General features: G+C 34.2%; 1 protein-coding gene across 1 annotated transcript in view; it reads right to left on the reverse strand.

Moving 5' to 3' along the window:
- Positions 1–4077: 4077 nt before the first annotated feature.
- LOC145266956 (uncharacterized) overlaps positions 4078–20791 on the reverse strand; it is a 133215-nt gene continuing 116501 nt past the window's right edge. The window contains exons 21-24 of the mRNA XM_080122779.1: positions 17633–17771; positions 14219–14401; positions 12406–12563; positions 4078–4341 (exon numbers count right to left, since the gene is read on the reverse strand). Of these exons, the coding sequence (XP_079978905.1) occupies positions 4098–4341; positions 12406–12563; positions 14219–14401; positions 17633–17771 (724 nt within the window). The 3' untranslated portion in view covers positions 4078–4097. The remainder of the gene's footprint in view (positions 4342–12405; positions 12564–14218; positions 14402–17632; positions 17772–20791) is intronic.

Below are 20791 nucleotides of genomic sequence, written 5' to 3' on the forward strand. Positions count from 1 at the left end.
ATCGATAAGAGAAAAATCCAGGTTGTCCTCGACGGTTGTACATCTAAACAATATGATATAAATGCAGGAGTGCCTCAGAGGTCTATCCTAGAACCTCTGTTATTCCTAATATTCATAAATGACCTCCCTGACAAAATTGCCTATGAGATGTGTATATATGCTGACGACACCACACTCTATAACAGACATAACAGGAAAACAAATGAACACATATATAAAGAAATGGCAGAAACATCAGAGGATGACCTCCGATCTGTAATGGAATGGGGACATAAATGAATGGTCACATTCAATGCGGCCAAGACTAAACTCGTTTCCTTCAATAATTACAAGAAACATTCTCTACCACCAATAGCAATGACCAATGACTCTTTATCTGAAAGTACATGCTTTAAACTCCTCAGCCTAACGCTCTCAGGAAACATGAGTTGGAACAATTACATTGAGAGTATCGCCAGGACTGCTGTGAAGAAGGTAGGTTCTCTCTACTGTGCTAGAAAGATACTAACGCCTGAAAGTATCCTATACCTCTATAAGGCCACCATTCGCCCATGTATGGAGTATTATTGTCATATTTGGGCTGGTGCATCTGCCACTAGTCTCTCGCTCCGAGACAAGGTTCAAAAGAGAGTCGCCAATCTAAACTTCATCCCCTGTCCCATCGACGAAATGTTGCATTTTCTACAAGTACTTTAATGGTGAATGCTCTGACGAACTGCAAGAACTTGTTCCCCCCTCAATGTAAATACCCCCGACAAACCCGACAAGCAGCTAAATCCCACCCCTTCACAATAGAGATCCCTAGATGTAAGAGAGCCTTCTATTCCAGTAGTTTCTTCCCCAGGACTGCTAGACTTTGGAATTTCCTGCCAGGTCCCTGCTTCCTCAACTGTACTGACATGCAGAAGTTCAAGTGCAACGTGAACCAACATCTTGCTGCCCAACTCCCTACACAGTACCCCTGATGCCTATGTCCCTGATAGTAGCCCCCTACAACAACATGGCAATGTGCCTTGTTTGGGGTGAAAATGTAATAAAAATATATATATATATATATATATATATATATATATATATATATATATATATATATATATATATATATATATATATTTATTTTAGTGTGGGACACCATCTTGCTGACACTAAACACAAAGATGAGTGTATACCAGGCCTGTGTGCTGAGTACTTTTCTTTATGGTAGTGAGTCCTAAACTTTGTACTTACACCAAGAACGAAAACTGCATGCTTTCCACATGCGCAACCTCAGACGTCTTTTAGGCATCTCCTGGCAGGATCGAATCACAACATAGTTGTCTTGTCCAAGGCTGGCATACCAAGCATATTTACCATTCTAGCTCAGAGACACTTGCATTGGCTCGGTCATGCATGCAGGATGGAAGTTGGTCGCATCCCAAAGGACATCCTGTATGGCGAGCTGGTCTTTGGAATCAGATGACCGACTCTGCACTACAAGGACACCCGCAACAGAGAGCTGAAGACTTGTGGCATTCAGTCACAAGATCTTGAGTCAGAGTCATCCAATCGCACAACCTGGTGAGCAAAGATCAAGGACAGCATCAAATTAGCAGAAAAGAAGAGAGAAAGATAATGTGAAGAAAAGAGAACCTATAGGCGAGACAGGATACAGTCCACCCCTGCCACGCCCACCATTACTACCATTGACTATAACTACAGCATCTGCCAACGTAGCTGCAAATCTAAAATTGGATTATTTAGCCACAGCAGACGCTATAGTAAACCAAACTAGGTGCAGAATGCCATTGTCTCAAGAGACAGAAGGTTGCCAATGATATATATATATCTATCTATATATCTACAAAAGTGAAATTGTCTGTGTGTGCACATTTTGCTACTAAATTGCTCCGTCAATTTTCAGTCTACAGACACGAGATTTGACATAAGTGGTATTGAGATTTTGGAAAATCTTTTTAATCGGTTTTCGGCCAGAAATTTGGATGTCAAAGGGTCAAAGTTCAACTATTTGACCATTGAAAATTCTACCAAACTCCTCCGACAATTTTCGGTCTAAACACTTGAAATTTCAGATGTAGCTTACTTGGACATGGATCAAACTTATTAATTTGATTTGAGCTCAAAACAATAAATGTTAAGGGGGTCAAAGTTAAAAAAAAATTTGACCTCTGCAGTCTCTAGCAAACTTTCAGCCAATTTTGGGTCTAAACATTGGAAATTTTGCATAAAGGATATTCAGGCATGTAGCAAGCTTTTAAATCAGGTTTTGGGCGAAAATTTAGCTGCCAAGAGGTCAAAATTGAAGGAGTTGACCTTCACAGACTCTACCAAACTATTCAGCCAATTTTGGGTCTAAACACGTGAAATTTTAGATGTAGGTTACCTGAACATGAGTCCAAATTTTTAATATATATATATATATATATATATATATATATATATATATATATATATATATATATAGCAATAAAAAGGAACAAACCGTATTATGTGTTCATCAACGTTTCGTCTTTATTTCGAGACTTCCTCTGGATGAATGAGATTAAGAAACAAAAAATACCAGTACAAAATATTTGAAAATGTTTCACGTGCACAGTGTGATGCAGTTCTATTTCAGAAAAACGGAAAAAGACGTTGGAAATTCAAAAAGGAGGGGGAGGGCTGGCGCTGTTAAAGAGACACAAATCACACACAAAAACGATTACATACATTTCTATTCCCACCATAATAATAAAATAAAAACAGGGATGATAATTGGTTTCTTCTTACGCGCTTTCAGAATTTGCAGTCCTGAATATCTGGACGAAGAATTCAAATACCTCACAAACATTTTGAAAACCTTGCAATATCCGACATATTTCATATTGAATGCTAAGAGAAAAGCCTTTTTATTTCTCTATTTTGTCGGAATACTATTTCCATTATTTTCATCATGTATATATATATATATACACACACATAAAGTTATGAACAGTACATAGGGTCTGAGCAAAGCCGGGTTAAAATGCTAGTATTTTGAACATATACTCAAAACAGATTCATCACCAGAACGAAAAGTTTTAAGACAAAAAATACATTTATTTACATTTAAAAATTATGAAACACAAGCAAAGTACATTAGACAAAACTGTAAAAGATATTTAGTTTTTTTTTTAATTACTGGATGAGGAGGGAGACTAGATTCATTTCTTGGGGGGGGGGGCGCTCACTAAAGAGATCCGGCAGTGGTGGATTCTTTCAGACACAATCAAGGGGGGAAACTATCAGTGGTGCTCAGAACCGGTACACCACCAGAATCATTTTTTTTTTCTATTTTTGCAACACATTCAAAGAAGGCCAAAGAATGCATCAACCGAAATGGCAGTGATAACAACAAAGATGGAGATACTCGTTAACCCCCCCCCCCCCAAAAAAAAAAAACTGCTTCCTTTGTTCCAGCTCGTTTGACTCATTGGTTTAGTGGTCTCCATCAATTTGCCGTTTTAATACCTCATTGTAATGCAACTATTCCAGTAGGTTCTTTCCAATGACTGCAAGATTGTGGAACTCCCTTCCTGCTCACTGTTTTCCTCCAATCTAAAGCTTTTGTCTTTTCAAGACTAAGTTCAATAGGCATCTCCTGTCTTTGCAATAATCAGCTCTCGTTCTTGTTAACTCCTTACATCAGGTGGCTTCATGCCTTGTCTCGAGCGATTTCCATAAAAAAAACATGCACCACCCAAATCATTTTTCTACAATACAAGAAATTCAAAGAACAAAGATGTTAAAAGAAAAAACAAATTTTTTGTAACAAAAAAGTGAAAAAAAAAAAATGAACAAATTAATGAAATTTTTATAACAAAATAAATAAACAAATTTTTTTTTGATTAAAAAAATTGTTTTTGTAACAAAAAATATAAAAATAAACAAAATTTTTTGTGATTACTTTTTCGTAACAAAAAATAATAAAAAAATAAACAAAATATTTTGTAATTAAAATAATTTTTTTGTAATAAAAAAAATAAAAATAAACAAAATTTTTGGTGATTAAAAAAATTTTGTTTGTAATAAAAAATAATAAAAATAAACAAAATTTTTTGTAATTAAAAAAAATCTGAGGTTTATTTGTTTGTTTTTAGTTTGTCACGGATTCGCTTCATGGCCAGTCGGAAGTTGTTTTTCCGATGGTTCGGGAACGATATCTTGTCATCGTACGATGAATGTTCTCGGGCCAAAACGTTCAGGTCTTGGTGACGGGTCTGCTCAATCAGTTGCTTTAGGGCGTTCTGCAGATATGAGATCTGTTTAAATGGATACTTGTATTGACGGAACACTCTGATCGGATCAATGGCTCGAGTAATATGCCTAGTGGAAAGAAGAAAAAAATACATTATAATGCAACAACATGCACGGCAGTACTTAAAACAAGGTTCCCTTCCATAAATAAGTGTTACTCTCTTCCTGATTTACATTAATCATCTTCCAAATCACATCCTTACATCATTCGTAGACATTTATGCTGATGACACTACCATCTATGGTAGCACATCTAAGACCGTAAATCACCAAGTTCTCTCCGATTCTCTCTCCTCTGATCTTGAGCACATAGTACAATGGGGAAAGGAGTGGCTGGTTACTTTTAATGCATCTAAAACCAAACTTCTATCTTTACATCATCAACGCTCTGATCCCCATCTGGCATCAATTGAAATGAATGGCTCTCGTCTTGGGGAGGCCTCAAGTTTTGACAAGCTTCTGGGCTTGACCTTTACTCCTGATCTGAAATGGAACACGTACATTAAATCTGTTGCCAAGGCCGCTGGAAAAATGGTGGGATCCTTCTATCGATCTAGTAGATATCTCACTGCTGATGCAATTCTCTATCTATATAAGAGCCAGGTACGTCCAAGGATGGAGTACTGTTGCCACATTTGGGCAGGAGCTGCTAGAAAGGACTTGTCCTGCCTTGATAGAGTTCAAAATAGACTTCGTAGCCTCATAGAAGATATGCTTTTCTCTTCTCTGCAACCTCTATCTCACAGAAGAAATGTTGCGAGTTTGTCTCTGCTTTATCGTTATTTTCATAGCAAGTGCTCGACTGAGCTTCAGTCTCTGGTCCCCCCTCGCCAAACTTTTACAAGAACAATCGTCTAGCTGAAAACACTATCAATAATTCCCTCCACTCTTTATCTGTGCCTAAACCTAAACATAGATTCCATGATCAAAGCTTCTTTCTTAGAACTGCTCGCCTGTGGAACTGTCTTCCGTTTTCCTGATTTCTAGCTGCCTACAATCTGATTGTCTTCAAGTCCAACGTAAACAAGTTCTTGATGAGTCCTTCCACTTAAGTTAACAAATTTACCGAAATTTCCATTACTAGCGATTACTATATTGTTCAATTGACTACTGTACACTCTTAACCCTTATCCTCGAGTGGTCTTTGGGCCTTGATAAGTGGTGATATTCATGAAAAAAAAAAAAAAAGATGGAATAGAGTCTGTCCTAGAAAGCAGCAATTCTTCCTTCTTTGTCAGAAAAAAATTATGAAACGTAAGTAAAAACAAAATAGTAAAAAATATTTAATTCTATACCCTGTATTTAAAATGGGAACATTTATTACTAGGATGGGGGAGGGGGTGCATAGACATAGTTTTCAAACTGAATTCTTTATTCAATTCACAAGGGTAAATTATTCTTGTTCCGTCTGTCGTTGGGTAGAAGTCTTTTGTCTTCACATTCCATTAACGATGTTTCTTACCAAGAGGGAAAAATTGCTGTTTCCTGTGTCAGACTGAATGTTAATGAACAATTTTATTATATGTGAAACACTCACACATACAGAAACCAATATCTTAACCACTAGACGACAAACACTGAATATATCACAACGTTAAAGAGATATCAGTTAACTAGACACTGTTTATATTAGGTACGTGCAAAATGAATGCTGATGCTCAAAATGTTTAAACATTTTGACCCCCTTTACTTAAAAATTCACCAAAAATCAGAAAATTAACTGATTTTAATGAAATTTTCAGTATTTATAAAATAATGATCACGGAATATAATAAATTCATTATTTTTATTTAAATCTTAGTGGAAATGAATTATTTTGTTTAAATAAAAAATACCTTTACTAAAGTCATGATTTTCTACAGTAAAAAAAATAAATGAATTTTATTTTGCTTTTTTTTTTATGAAAATAAAGCATCGTAGATTATAAAAAAAAAAAAAAATGAATTTTATTTTGCTTTTTTTTTTATGAAAATAAAGCATCGTAGATTATAAAATAAAAAAAAATAAATGAATTTTATTTTGCTTTTTTTTTTATGAAAATAAAGCATCGTAGATTATAAAAAAAAAAAATAAATGAATTTTATTTTGCTTTTTTTTTTATGAAAATAAAGCATCGTAGATTATAAAATAAAAAAAAGAAATTATTTAATTTTACACGAACATTACGAAAAAAGCCCCTAAAGTCCGAATTCGATATAACTCGAAGAAAAATTTATTTCTCAGACTACCGATATTACCATTGAATCAAGCCTTTTTTATTTAATATTTTCACACACAAAAATTATAATAGCAAAAATATTTCTACTTTTTTTTTTAAATTACAGATTTCGCATAATTTTTATATGCAAAATTTTAATAATTTCTTTGCTCACATGAATGTGAAGCTTCCAGTGTAACATAATTTTTATATATTATCTTGAACAATAATTTAAAAAAAAATTAATTTAAAAACAGGAGCATAAAAAATTAATTAAATTAAAAAAATGATAAAAATGATACAATGTTCAGGATAGGAATGTACGGATGCACGTCTGCGGAGGGGACTGGCATCCCTACCTCATTTTAATATCATGAATTCATTTTGAAACAGCATTTCGATTGGCTGTAATTTTAGGCTTCCATATAATTGTGTTTACAAAACTTTATTTGTTGCGTTTTGGCGAACAGCAGAATTACTTGTTTTTTTTGGGGGGGGGGCGTCTAATTAAGCTATTTTTTTGTACACAAGGTGATTTTTTTTAAAAATTTAATTCAATATCTTAGGACTTTACTTTACTAATTATCTTTGAAATAGACCCAGAAAACTAATATTTTTACAGTGAATTCATTTAATTTCAAATTTTAGCTGAATTGGTTAGCTCACCGTGAAAACATGTTTCATTTTTTTTTTTTTTTTTTTTTCACGTGTACAAATATTTATTTCCTTTAGGAAATTAACTTTAGTCTCCAATCTTTCAAATACAATCAAAAAATAATCGGAAACTTACAAAAAAATTATGATAAATCGGCTTTCAAAACTAGATCCCCCTATCTTTATTTGTCCATTTTTACCCGTACCTAGTTTATATGCCCTCACGCTGCTGCCGCTATATAACAGGCTGTCACAAATTATCACTTAACACTTTATCCGTTGTACCACGTGTTCATGTGGATTAAGTAAAAGGTTCTGTTTGAAATTCTGTATAGATTTCCGAGTTTGACGAGAACCGCCACCTGTAAAGGGTTGGAGGTCACGTTTGCATTATTCTATGAGCTAATAACTCGTTTGAACTCAGATAATGTTTCTAGAACGTCACTCCAGCCAAAAAAAACTTTAAAAAAAAAAGGAAAAAAAAAAGAAAAAAAAAGAAAAAAAAAGAAGAAAAAGAAAAGGCCATTCCCAACATCGACTAAAGAATTGAATTTTGGGTAAATACAAAGATGTCGGTACTTGTACAGTTTAGTCAAGAAATTAAAAAATGAAAATACCGAAAAAAGTTTAAATTGTATGCATCCGTTATAGAACGAAGTTCTCCGAAAAAAAATTTCACTTAATTTCATCAAGTAGTTTTTTTTTTTTTTTACAGCGGAAAAACACGTTTTTATGAGAGCGCGTTGAAGGCAGCCATCTTAGATTAAAAAACAAAATTTTGTTTGAATTTTAGAAATGCCAAAGGGAGATAACTCCAGTTAAAGCGCCGACGCTCCCTCCCCATATTTATTACTAGCTTTTCTTCCTAAAAATCGAACCTTTTGCTTGGTATCATAACAAATTGTTTTTTTCGCTGTAAAACAAAAAAATACTTGATGAAATTAAGTGAAATTTTTTTTTTCGGAGAACTTCGTTCCATAATGGATACGTACAATTTAAACTTTTTTCAATATTTTCATTTTTTAATGTCTTGACTAAGCTGTACAAGTACCAAGATTTCTCTATAATTTCTCATTTAACAATAATCTTATGTTTTCACATTTATCTGATTCATTGATAGCATTTGATTTTTAAGTTAATAAGAGTTACTTCTCTTTACATCTTGACTTAACGTTCAAGTCTTGTTCCTATTTACAATGCCTTCCCCACGGGACAGAATTAGACACCAGGGTCGTTTTTTAATGTGGAGAAAAGGAACAAAAATAAAAATTGTCTCAGTCGTGAAGGATTTCTCCACCATAGACAGAGAACAAGAAATTGAAGTGCAGATCTGAAGAACAGATACTACACTTTGATCTTAACCTGAAGGGCAAGCCAGTAAGAACAAAAATGTTTATCTGTAAATTTTGATAAGAGTTCCCTTTGCCCCTTAAGACGTTGTAAAGTTAATATTGACGTTCAAGTCTTGTCCAGTACGAACAAAAATATGTTTATCTGTAAATGTTTTTTTTTTTTGCAAAAATATATGTTTCATTTTTTATAACTCTGAGTTGGCTAGTTTTATTCACTTTTTTGTTTGTTTGGGTTTGTATTACTGTACACATAGATTCGAAAAAGTTGTCAAAAAACAAATATATAATAAATAAATGTTATCAAAGGCAAGATGAGTTACTTTTCTACCAAACTGCATATATTTTTCGTGTTTTTGTAACATATTTATTCAGCTCGAAAAACATGCAGGCGCCCGACTCTCTCTTTTAACACGGTAAGTTTGGAAAAAGGTGTTATAAATAATAAACTAGACAAAATACTATTAAATAAACACCGAATATATGTCAACTTATGTCATGGTAACATATATTGAGCGAATTTCTAACCGTATTTTGTCTAGTTTATTATTTATAACATCTTTTCCCAAACTTACCGTGTTAAAGAGAGAGTCGGGCGCCATTTAAAATTTTCCAATACATCGGTAAACACTGCATGTTTTTCGAGCTGAATAAACATGTTACATTGAATAAAAACACAAAAACTATATCCAGTTTGGTAGAAAAGTAACTTATCTTGCCTTTGATAACATTTACTTGTTATATATTTGCTTTTTGACAACTTTTTCGAATCTATGTGTACAGTAACACAAACCCGTTTTTTTTTGTTGTTGTTTTTTTATTCATAAACCAAGACAAACACGTAACAGGGTTAAGTTTGATGAAACCCCCACTTGTAAAAGGTTGGAGGTCATATTGGCTGAAACATTAGGAGAATAAAATACGAGATAAGAACAGTAGTCCGAATAATCCAAATAATCCAAATTGTCATAACCCATCTCAAAAATCCCAAAACATCATCTCCGGACGTTTTCTACGAGGGTCGTTCCAAAATTTTAATTTTGAATTTAAAAAATAGGAGGCCTAGTAAGGCCTCCTATTTTTTTAAATTCTAAAGCTAAAAGGTTGAAGAGATACAGGGTGGAACGATAAAATTGTCGTCCTAAAGAAAACAACACTACAGCTTTATTTTAAAGCTTAAAACTGGAAATAATCAATTCGGGTAACTTGATTATGTAGTACGGCTTACATCTATTCAATGTAGCCACCTTCAGTCTCAATCACTGCCTCGATAAGGCCCGGAACTGGGAGCATGCCTTTTCCACACGTATCAGTGGGAGCTCTGTGAATACTCGGTTGATGGTGGCTATCAGGCTGGCTTTAGTGTTGTAGAAGGTCATGTTGGTGATGTTCTCAGTATATGACCAAACGAACAAACGAAGTAGTCCAGAAGGTTCGCGTCGGGGGAGGAGGAGGGGGCCAGTGAGAGAAGGGTACAAAGTTATAGCACTCCTTCTGAAGCCAAGCCTGAGTCTCTTTGGACTTGTGGGCTGGTGCTGAGTCCTGCTGCCGCACCAGGGTCTGCCAGCAGCCACCTGATTGCACCAAAGGATTATTGCATTCTTTAACACATCAAGGTACACTTTGGTGTTGACTTTCAAGCAGACTTCGGAGATGTGAGCTGCCATGATGTGGCCCTCGCTTGAAACCACACCAAAGACCGTGGCTGGAAACTTTGTTTTCATCAACCTGGACACGTCCCTATTATTCATGGCAATCCAGCGATGCATTTTGAGGTTGCTGGCAATAGTCCTGTTGTCATAATTTGGATTGGTTGAGAGCACGAGTTATACAGTGGCACATCTCTGATCTCACTTGTTGAACATTGTGTCATTTTCAGACATAATAGAAGGCTCCTATCACTCTTGGGATTTGTACACAATCAGCCAACTGCAACACAAAAGAAAACCGCAAGCATCTGTTAATAATGATAACCCTAACCCTAACCCTAACAGCCATAATGATAATAATAACCTTAACCCTAACCCTAACAGTCATAATGATAACGATAACCTTAACCCTAATCCTAACAGCCATAATGATAACGATAACCTTAACCCTAACCCTAACCCTAACAGCCATAATGATAACCCTAACCCTAACAGCCATAATGATAATGATAACTCTAACCCTAACAGCCATAACGATAACCCTAACCCTAACCCTAACAGCCATAATGATAACGATAACCCTAACCCTAACCCTAACAGCCATAATGATAACCCTCACCCTAACAGCCATAATGATAACGATAACCCTAACCCTAACAGCCATAATGATAACCCTAACCCTAAACCTAACCCTAATAGCCATAATGATAACCCTAACCCTAACCCTAACAGCCATAATAATAACCCTAACAGCCATAATGATAACCCTAACAGCCATAATGATAACCCTAACTCTAACCCTAACAGCCATAATGATATGGTAGACGTTTTCCACCTATAACATCTTTGTGGCACACCAGTATTCATTCTGTCATACCAATGTGACACGGCATTGAACTCTTTGAACTCATCTTGAGTATCATTTTCACAACATTTCGATCGATGTACCTTCTTCAGGTGTATCTTGTCGAACTTGGGAACGTTTCTGTTAAACTCAGAAATTTGGATGGAATTTCGAGCAGAACTTTTTACTTACTTCACAGGGGTAGCATGCTCTTGTTCCATCAGCCATAACTGGATAGATGTCCTAAATAATTCGCAATTGTATTTTTCGGTCACCCACACTGAGGATTGAACCTTCAACCTTCAGGAGAATATCACTTTTTACAATTAATTTTGTTAAGTACTTTAACCACTGCAGCATGAGTTTTTGCAAATTGTCGAATTTGACAGGAGCATTCCCAAGTTTTAGTTGCTATTTCATTCACAAACATTTTTTACGGCATATCAACCCAGCTTGTGTTATTTAAACATTGATTACAGTTTACAAAGTGGAATATATCTACTATTACTTATTTCGGTACTTGTACAGTTTAATCAAGACATTAAAAATTGAAAATATCGAAAAAAGATTATATTGTATGTATCCTTTATGGAACGAAGTTCTCCAAAAAAAAATTTAACTTAATTACATCAAAGTTTTTTTTTTTTTTTACAGCAAAAAACAATTTGTTATGATACTGAGCAAAAGGTTCGATTTTTAGGAAGAAAAGCTAGTAATAAAGATGGGGAGGGAGTATCGGCGCTTTACATGGAGTTATCTCCCTGTGGCGTGTTAAAAATTTCCATAATGGCTGACTTCAATGCGGTCTCATAAAAACGTGTTTTTCTGCTGTAAAAAAAAACAAAAAACCTACTCAATCAAATTAAATTAAATTTTTTTTTTTGAGATCTTCAGTCCAAACCGGATACGTACAAAATAACCTTTTTTTTTTTTTTTTTGATATTTTGATTTTTTAATGTCTTGATTAAACTGTACAAGTACCCTTATTTGGTTATTTAAAATTATAAAAGAAATACGAGCATAGAAACTGTAGGCTCTGGTTTGTTTGAAAATTGTGTGGATTGTTAAAGGTTGGGGAGAGGAATACAAGTCGGGATTTGGTGGAAACAAATATTGAATAGAAAACGGTCGATGTAACTTCTTCAGGTGTATCTTGTCGAACTCTGGAATGTTTCTGTCAAACTCAGGGAATTTGGACAGAATTCTGAATAGAACCCTCAATTTACTCGACAAGATATGAAACACTGCGACAATGGGACAAGGATTGGAGCCTAGTTGACAAAATGAGATCTATTAGATTGGAAACTTTTTTTGGGGGGGGGGATTTTATCCAAGAGGGAGAGACGAGTGGTAGATGCAGCAGCCCAGATGTGGCAGCAATACTCCATGCATGGGCGAATGTGGAAAAGAGAGGGTAGTGTAAGAATTTTTTTTTTTTACCTCATCTTGGTCCACTTGAACATTCCGTTAGTCAGTGTAAAACTGCCGATTTCACATTGTTGAATATTCAATAAGTATGGAAGGATGGAAGGGATTGCTGGATGACAGATTCTGTCGACAGAACTTTTTTCACTAGTCAGGCTGAGGCAATCAGAATTCTGAAAAAAAATAACAGAAAAAAAAAAATTTAAACAAAAAATATTTATATATAGTTTTTAAATAAATATTTGTATATAGTTTTTAAATAAATATTTGTACATATATATATTTATAATATTTTGTACATATATATATATATTTGTACATTTATACATATATATATAATATTTTGTACATCTATATATATATACTTTGCACATTTATATATATAATATTTGTGCATTTATATATATAATATTTTGTACATTTATGTATATAATATTTGTACGTTTATGTATATATAATATTTTTTACATTTATATCTATATAATATTTGTACATTTATATATATAATATTTTGTACATTTATATATATAATATTTGTACATTTATATATATATATTTGTACATTTATATGCATAATATTTGTACATTCATATATATATAATATTTATACATTTATATATAATATACATTTATATATATATAATATTTGTACATTTATATATATATAATATTTGTACATTTATATACATAATATTTGTACATTCATATATATATATATTATTTATACATTTATATATATAATATTTATACATTTATATATATATTATATTTGTACATTTATATATATATATATAATATTTGTACATTTATATATATATATATAATATTTGTACATTTATATATATATATAATATTTGTACATTCATATGTATATAATATTTATGCATTTATATATATAATATTTATACATTTATATATATAATATTTTGTACATTTATATATATAATATTTTGTATATTTATATATATAATATTTATACATTTATATAAATATATAATATTTTGTACATTTATATATATAATATTTGTACATTTATAGATAAAATATTTATACATTTAGTTATATAATATTTTGTACATTTATATATAATATTTGTATATTTATATATTTATATATTTATAATAATTGTATATTTATATATATACTAGCAGGGGTGCCCGGCGTTGCTCGGGTGTTTGGAGGTGTATGCTGTGCAAAAAAAGCAAAAACACAAAATAAAATGGTTAATTTTTTAAAACTTTGACCCCTATTATGACCCCTTAAAATTTATTGTTTCGGGCTCAAATCACTTTATTAAGTTAGATCCAGGTTCAAGGAACCTATATCTAAAATTTCAAGTGTCTAGATCCAAAATTGTCGGAGGAGTTTGGTAGAGTTCTTAAAGGTCAAATCGTTGAAATTTGACCCCTTAACAGCCAAATTTCTGGCTGACACCCGTCACATCGATTTTCCCAAATCTCAGTACCCGTATATCAATTAGTAAATATATTATGCCTTTGATTCGTCAGAATAAATAGCAACAATCAATTCCTCAAAAGGAATTGAAATGTGATTTGACATGGTGAAAATCCGAAAAAAAATTTTTGTTTTTGATAAAAATTCAATATGGCGTAATGGAAAAATATAACTGCAGCTTCTCTTCCAATTTACGGATTTTTACCAAATGCAAATTAACATGTATATACAAGCTAGGGTCACAAGAAAAGATTTATATAATTTCATGATGTGGAACAAATATTTAGCTGAGATAGGAGACCGCCCAGGAAATTCGCTAGTCTTGTGTCGACTGAATCGCAAAGTGAACTAAATGTCATCGATTTCTTTTTACCTTGAACGTTTTAAGATTGGTGAAAATATTGAGGGTTTTGGCACTGAGTTCCTTCCACGTTGGCAACTGGCGGACCAAAGCGTTTTCTAGGCCATCAAGAATGGCTAAACCCGTGGCGTAATTTTGGATTCTTGTGCAGCAGTCGGCAATTTGGAGGAATTTGGTCAAAAGGGAAACTTGTTCCTGAAATGAGGGAAAGAAAAAGAACGAATTTAATTCATAGATTATTATTATTATTATTATTATTATTATTATTATTATCATCATCATTAATATTATTATTATTGTTATTATTATTATTGTTATTATTATTATTATCATTATCATTATTATTATTATTATTGTTATTATTATTGTTATTATTGTTATTATTAATATTATTATTATTATTATTATTATTATTATTATTATTATTATTACTGGCAGGACCCGTGTACTGGCGTTGCCCGGTGGAAGTATCCCCCTTCCCAAAACTGTTTTAAAAAAAAAAACAGTTAAACTACGGTTGTTAGTGGAAGCCACTGCCGACTAAGTAAAATAGCGAGCACTGGCGCCCATGGCCAAAATAAATGTACCGTGTAACAACTTTAGTATCTATAAATCCATTCGTAACATGGGAATTAGATTATGTGCTGTGATTACTCTGTACTTTCATCTAACGTGTCAAATAAAAGTAGAGTAGTGTGGCCTAACAGATAGTAGGTGTTACCTCCTGCCTGTAATCTATAATTAAAAATAAAATGGCCATCAAAAAGCATAACATTATTGCATAAAAACTATTTGTCAGCAACAATGTTACACGCGATATTCATTATCATAATACTGGAAAACATGTAAATGTTGTCAAATCGAATGGAAAAAATAAAATAATTAACAAATCAACTTCCATATTTTTCTAATTTGTTTTTTTTTTGTTTGTTTGTTTTTGATGCCGGGCAAAGTAATATGTCTCTTAATGACGCCATATTTTTAGTTAGTAAGCATTTGTTTATATAGAATGTTAGAAAGCATTCGTTTATAAGTAAGAGAACTGGATTCTGGAATATGAGAATTTTCAGAGCTCAGCCATGGACAGACTTTGGGAAGGGAGCCGTTATTATTTGTGAATCGGAAATTGAAAAGATTATGCTAGGCCTATGTATGTATGAGCCGATTATGGTCAGCGTAATTACAGAATCTGTGAAATGTGTAGAATTCGTTCTGGTGAAAACTGGTAGCAGTGGTAGGACTAAATATTTAAAGAGAAAAATAGGAACGTCTTCTTTTAAGGATGCTGAAATTTCGTGCAGATTCCCGAGTTCGACAAGCTACACCTGAAGAAGGTCGGAGGTTACATCGGCCGAAATGTTGTGAAAATGACACTCAAGTTAAGAACACTAATCTGAAGAATCCAAATATGTATACATATATATATTTTCATACATACATATGTATTTTTATATATACATGTTTTTTTATACATCATCATTAAGTGGTGTTCTGCCTGGTACAGGCGTTGTCAGCTATGACTCTCCATCTCTCTCTCTCTCTCTCTCTCTCTCTCTCTCTCGGCATTCATGAATTCATTGTTGCTTATCATTTTTTACATTCCCCTGGTATTCAGACTGTCAACATATATTTCTCGCTGTCCCCCTTTGCTTCTTCTACACACGATCTTTCCTTCAAACTAATCTGTTCTATTCCGCCTTTTCTGTAGACATGAATCTCATTTATCTTTTTTGTACAGTTCTTATTGGAGACCTTTCTGTGTTTGCTATTTCTAATTCCTCCTGGTTTGTTTTCTTTTCTATCCAGGATATCTTCAAAATTCTCCTCAGGAACCAAGTTTCAGTTGCCTCTAGTCTCTTCCTCGTACTATTGGTGATTGTCCAGCACTCACAACCGTATAATAGAACAGACCATATGTACATTCGGAATATTCTGAATTTGGTGTCTATTAACGATATAGTAAAGAGGTGTTATACGTTCCAGCAATTCTGAATTCTAAAACTAATAAATACATTTTTGTAAAAAATTTTTAAAACCTTCATATTCCTAAAAAGAATTTGAATACATTAATTTGCAAGATAATTTATACTGTATAAAGTTAGATTAGTTTGAAATTGACATTTTTAGCTTACAACCTCTGTAGTGTTGTCTTACAACCTGTGTAGTGTTGGGACGATTAATCGGAATTGGACTCGAAATTGGGAATCGAAAAAAATCGGAGCTTTTTAGGGTATTGGAAAAATCAGAGCTTTTTTAGGATATCGGAATCGGTATTGGAATTGGGAAAATTTGGGCCTATTTTCCGATGCCAAAATCGATTCCTTTAATTATCTATTTTCTTTGATTTTGTTTTTATAAAACGTCTTCTATTGCTTGTAGTAATAATAAAATAAAAAATATTTATTAATTTAAACTTTCAGACAAGTTTTTTTACATTTAAGATGTGTTTTTACATCTGGACAAAATGATAGTAAAATTGTGGGGAAAATCGAAACGGACATACAAACGATCTACCTGTGAAGCGCCCACGTGTCTGCCTGTCATGTGCGTTGGACAGGAAAAAGAGAAACCAAGATGATGTCTGCGATATTTAACAGAAACAGTCTCATGTGATCTCACAAGAGATTCACGTGAGATTCATGTGGGTGAATGTAATATAAAGCAGGTTGCTTGGAGGAGTGGGGGAGTTTTTGCTGTACAAGCAGTAAACAGGTAACGTTACAAGACAGACGGTTATTCAGTGCATTGGAACGAGTGAAGGAGGTTCCATTTCTGCAAAAATATTTAGAGATTTATAAAGAATCGGAATCGGTAATTGTATTGGAAGCGGGAATTTAGAACGGAATTGGTAATTGTATCGGAATCTGAAAAAATATTGGAATCATCCCATATATAGGAATCATTTTGGTATCAGAATCGGCTCCGAATTATTCAGCTCCGATGTTGATTCCTGATCCATTGAAAAGTTGATCAATCGTCTCATTGCTAATATGAACGATAAAAATGTTTACCAATTAGTCTGTGCAAAACGTTTAGATCTTAGAAATTTGGTGATTTTGAATTGAGCGGTGTCATCATAATTAAGAAATGAAATCTCTTTAATTAAACCTAATTATATTAAATGGCTTCTAGCCCTTATCTATTCGCAGTACACCAGTAATCATTCTGCAACTCGCTAATGTGCCATGGCACAATGGTTGGGAACCAGAAGGGGCTGAACCAAGTTAGTTCATTAATATTCAGCATATTTTTCATCATTTATGGTCCTCCACTGCTCATGAATTTAAAATTGCTGAGAAAACAACAGCTTATACAAGTCACGACTAATCTACTCCATTGAATACAGAGGGAAAAAGTATACACACGGTGATCTAGCACAATGTTGGGCAGTCTTGCAAACAAATAAAATAAGGAATAAACACTTACCCTGCTTGAAGAGGCTGAAATTAACTCGGCGCCAACCCAATGTGAAATTTGATGCGCATGCCTGATTTGAGTTTCGACTGACAAACACCGGGGGACAATGTCAGACACAAACAAATTTGTGGCAGAAATTTGCTTGTTCCTGAAAATCGCACAAAAATAAAAATTATTAATGTTAAAATTTACAACAGTGATGAATATGAAGAAAACATTTGGATGAAAATGATTCTGTAGATCAGTGATAATATTTATTAACTAGCGGTCATAACATCCGCATAAATATTATATTTTAATTAATGCAGATTTCTTATTTATAATAAACAGAAATACCGTAGGTATTAAACGTAACATTAAATTCCTTAAAAGATAATGAAATATCTAAAAAAAAAAAACATAAAGAAACTGAGACATGTGCATGCAAGTATTATGTTTTTTCTAAACAATTCACTTTTTTTTCTTTTTTACATAGGCGTCACCACTTATCAAGGCCGATAGGCCACTCAAGGATAAGGGTTAAGAGTGTACAGTAGTCAAAAGGACAATATAGTAATCGATAGTAATGGAAGTTCGGTAAATTTGTTAACTTAAGTGGAACGGCTCATCAGAAACTTGTTCACGTTGGACTTGAAAACAACCATATTATAGATAGCTGGAAAGCAGGAAAACGGAAGACAATTCCACAGGCGTGCAGCTCTAAGAAAGAAGCTTTGATCATGGAATCTACGTTTAGGTTTAGGCACAGATAAAGAGTGGGGAAAATTATTGATAGTGTTTTCAGCTAGTCTAGTGTTTCTTGTGAAAGTTTGGCGAGGGGGGACCATAGATTGAAGCTCAGTCGAACAATTTCCATGAAAATAGCGATAAAGCAGAGACAAACTTGCAACATCTCTTCTGTGAGATAGAGGTTGCAGCGAAGAGAATAGGACATCTCCCACCAGGCTACGAAGTCTATTTTGAACCCTATCAAGGCAGGACAAGTCTTTTCTAGCAGCTCCTGCCCATATGTGGCAACAGTATTCCATCCTTGGACGTATCTGGCTCTTATATAGATAGAGAATTGCATCAGCAGTGAGATATCACTTCTTGGAAGTAAAAAAAAAATACTCGAGTTGAGATCAAAACCCAAAACCTAGACATTGAGTCAAGTAAGATAACCATTAGGCCAGCTTGACACGATCTTTAAATTGTGTTTTTAAACCTACTTATTCTTAACATAAGAAATCTGTCATGTGAACCATTCATGCATGCGCATTCGCAAAACAGTTGACAAACAGATAAAAATCCAACGACTCCCACATCACAATTTTTACAATTTCGACCGCTTAGCAGCCCTTTTTTCCAGTTGAAAACGAATTAAAAAGTTTTCCACATGTCTGAATACCTTATATACCAAATTTCAAGATTGTAGATCAAAATTTCGTTGAGTATATAGGTTGAGAAGTGTCCTCACGTATATATACTCACTTATATACAGGGTGGAACGATAAAGTTGTCGCCCCCTAAAGAAAACAACACTACAGCTTTATTTTCAAATTTTTATTGAAAAAAATCAATTCCGGTAACTTGATTATGTAGTAGAGCTGGCATCTATTCAATGTAGCCGCCTTCAGCCTTAATCACTTTCTTGATACGGGTCTGGAACTGGGAACATGCTTTTTCCATAGGCGCTGGCAGGAGCTTTTTTTTTTTTTACATGGAGGGGTCACCACTTATCAAGGCCCGACGGCCACTCAGGGGTAAGGGTTATTGCGTGTACAGTAATCAATGAGATAGTATTGTAGTAATCATTAGTATTGGGGGTTTTGATAGAGTGTCTTACTTAAGGGGACGGTTTGTCAGGAGTTTGTTTATGGTGGACTTGTAGACGTCCAAGTTATAGTCAGGTGGGAAACAGGCAAGCGGCGAATACTTGGTGGATGGTGGCGATCAGGCTTACTTTGGTGTTGTGAGAGGTCATGTTGGTGATGTTCTCGACGTATGATCAAATGAATAGTCCAGCTTAGGTGGTGGGAAGAGGGTTGCCAGTGAGAAAAGAGCACAAAAATCATAGCACTTCTTTCTGAAGCTAAGTCTAGGTTTGTTGGTTTTGTGGGCCGGCGCTGAGACCTGCTGTCACATCCAGGGTCTACCAGCGGCCACCTGACTGCACCAGGGAATCACCATACTCTCCAGCACATTCAAGTACACTTTATGGTGTTGACTTTGGAGCTGAATTTGAAGATGTGAGGTGGCATGATGTGGACCTCACTTGAAACCATAACAAAGACCATAACAGTGGCCAGAAACTTTGTTTTTATTACCTGTTATTACTGCCAATCCAGTAATACATTTTAAAGATGCTTGTAGTCATAACTTGGATCGGTAGAGAGCATGAGTTATACAGCGGCGCATCTCCAATCTCACTTGTTGAACATTGTGTCACTTTCAGACATGATAGAAAGATCCTATTGCTCTTAGGATTTGTACACAACTGGCCAATTAGTAGATGGTTTGCAATTAAAAAAAGAAAAACAATTTTCATCAAAGGGAAATGGAATCATATCGTCTTTTCTATGGCGACAATATTATCGTTCCACTCTGTAGATATATAGATTATGCATTTTTTTATTCAAACCATTGTTCGTTCATGTCCCCACCCCGACAACGAAGACCATCGGAAATGAATGAAAATATAAAACCGTTTTTGTAAGACAATGGGGTAATATGGGTTTCCAAAGGTTGAATAGGTAACATGGCCGATCAATGCTGACGTCACGTAGATGGACAAAAATCGGAGGCCTGCAATATAAATGCTGGAGTCTCTCAGGGGTCAATCCTGGCCCCAACTATCTTCCTGATCTACATCAATGACCTCCCTAAACACATACTGAAATCATTCGTTGACATCTATGCTGATGACACGACCATCTACGGCAACACATCAAAGGCTGTAAATGATAAAGTTCTTTCTGATTCTCTCTCCTTTGATCTCGAGCGCGTGGTTCAGTGGGGGAAGATGTGGCTGGTTACCTTTAATGCATCCAAAACCAAACTCCTATCCTTACATCATCAACGTTCTGATCCCCATCTGGCATCAATTGTGATGGATGGCTCTCGTCTGGGTGAGGCCCCGTGTTTTGACAAGCTTCTAGGTTTGACCTTTACTCCTGATCTGAAATGGAA

Source organism: Euprymna scolopes, chromosome 42 (assembly GCF_053919585.1).
Source record: "Euprymna scolopes isolate OS-2025 chromosome 42, ASM5391958v1, whole genome shotgun sequence".
In the NCBI taxonomy this organism is placed as follows: Eukaryota; Metazoa; Mollusca; class Cephalopoda; order Sepiida; family Sepiolidae; genus Euprymna; species Euprymna scolopes.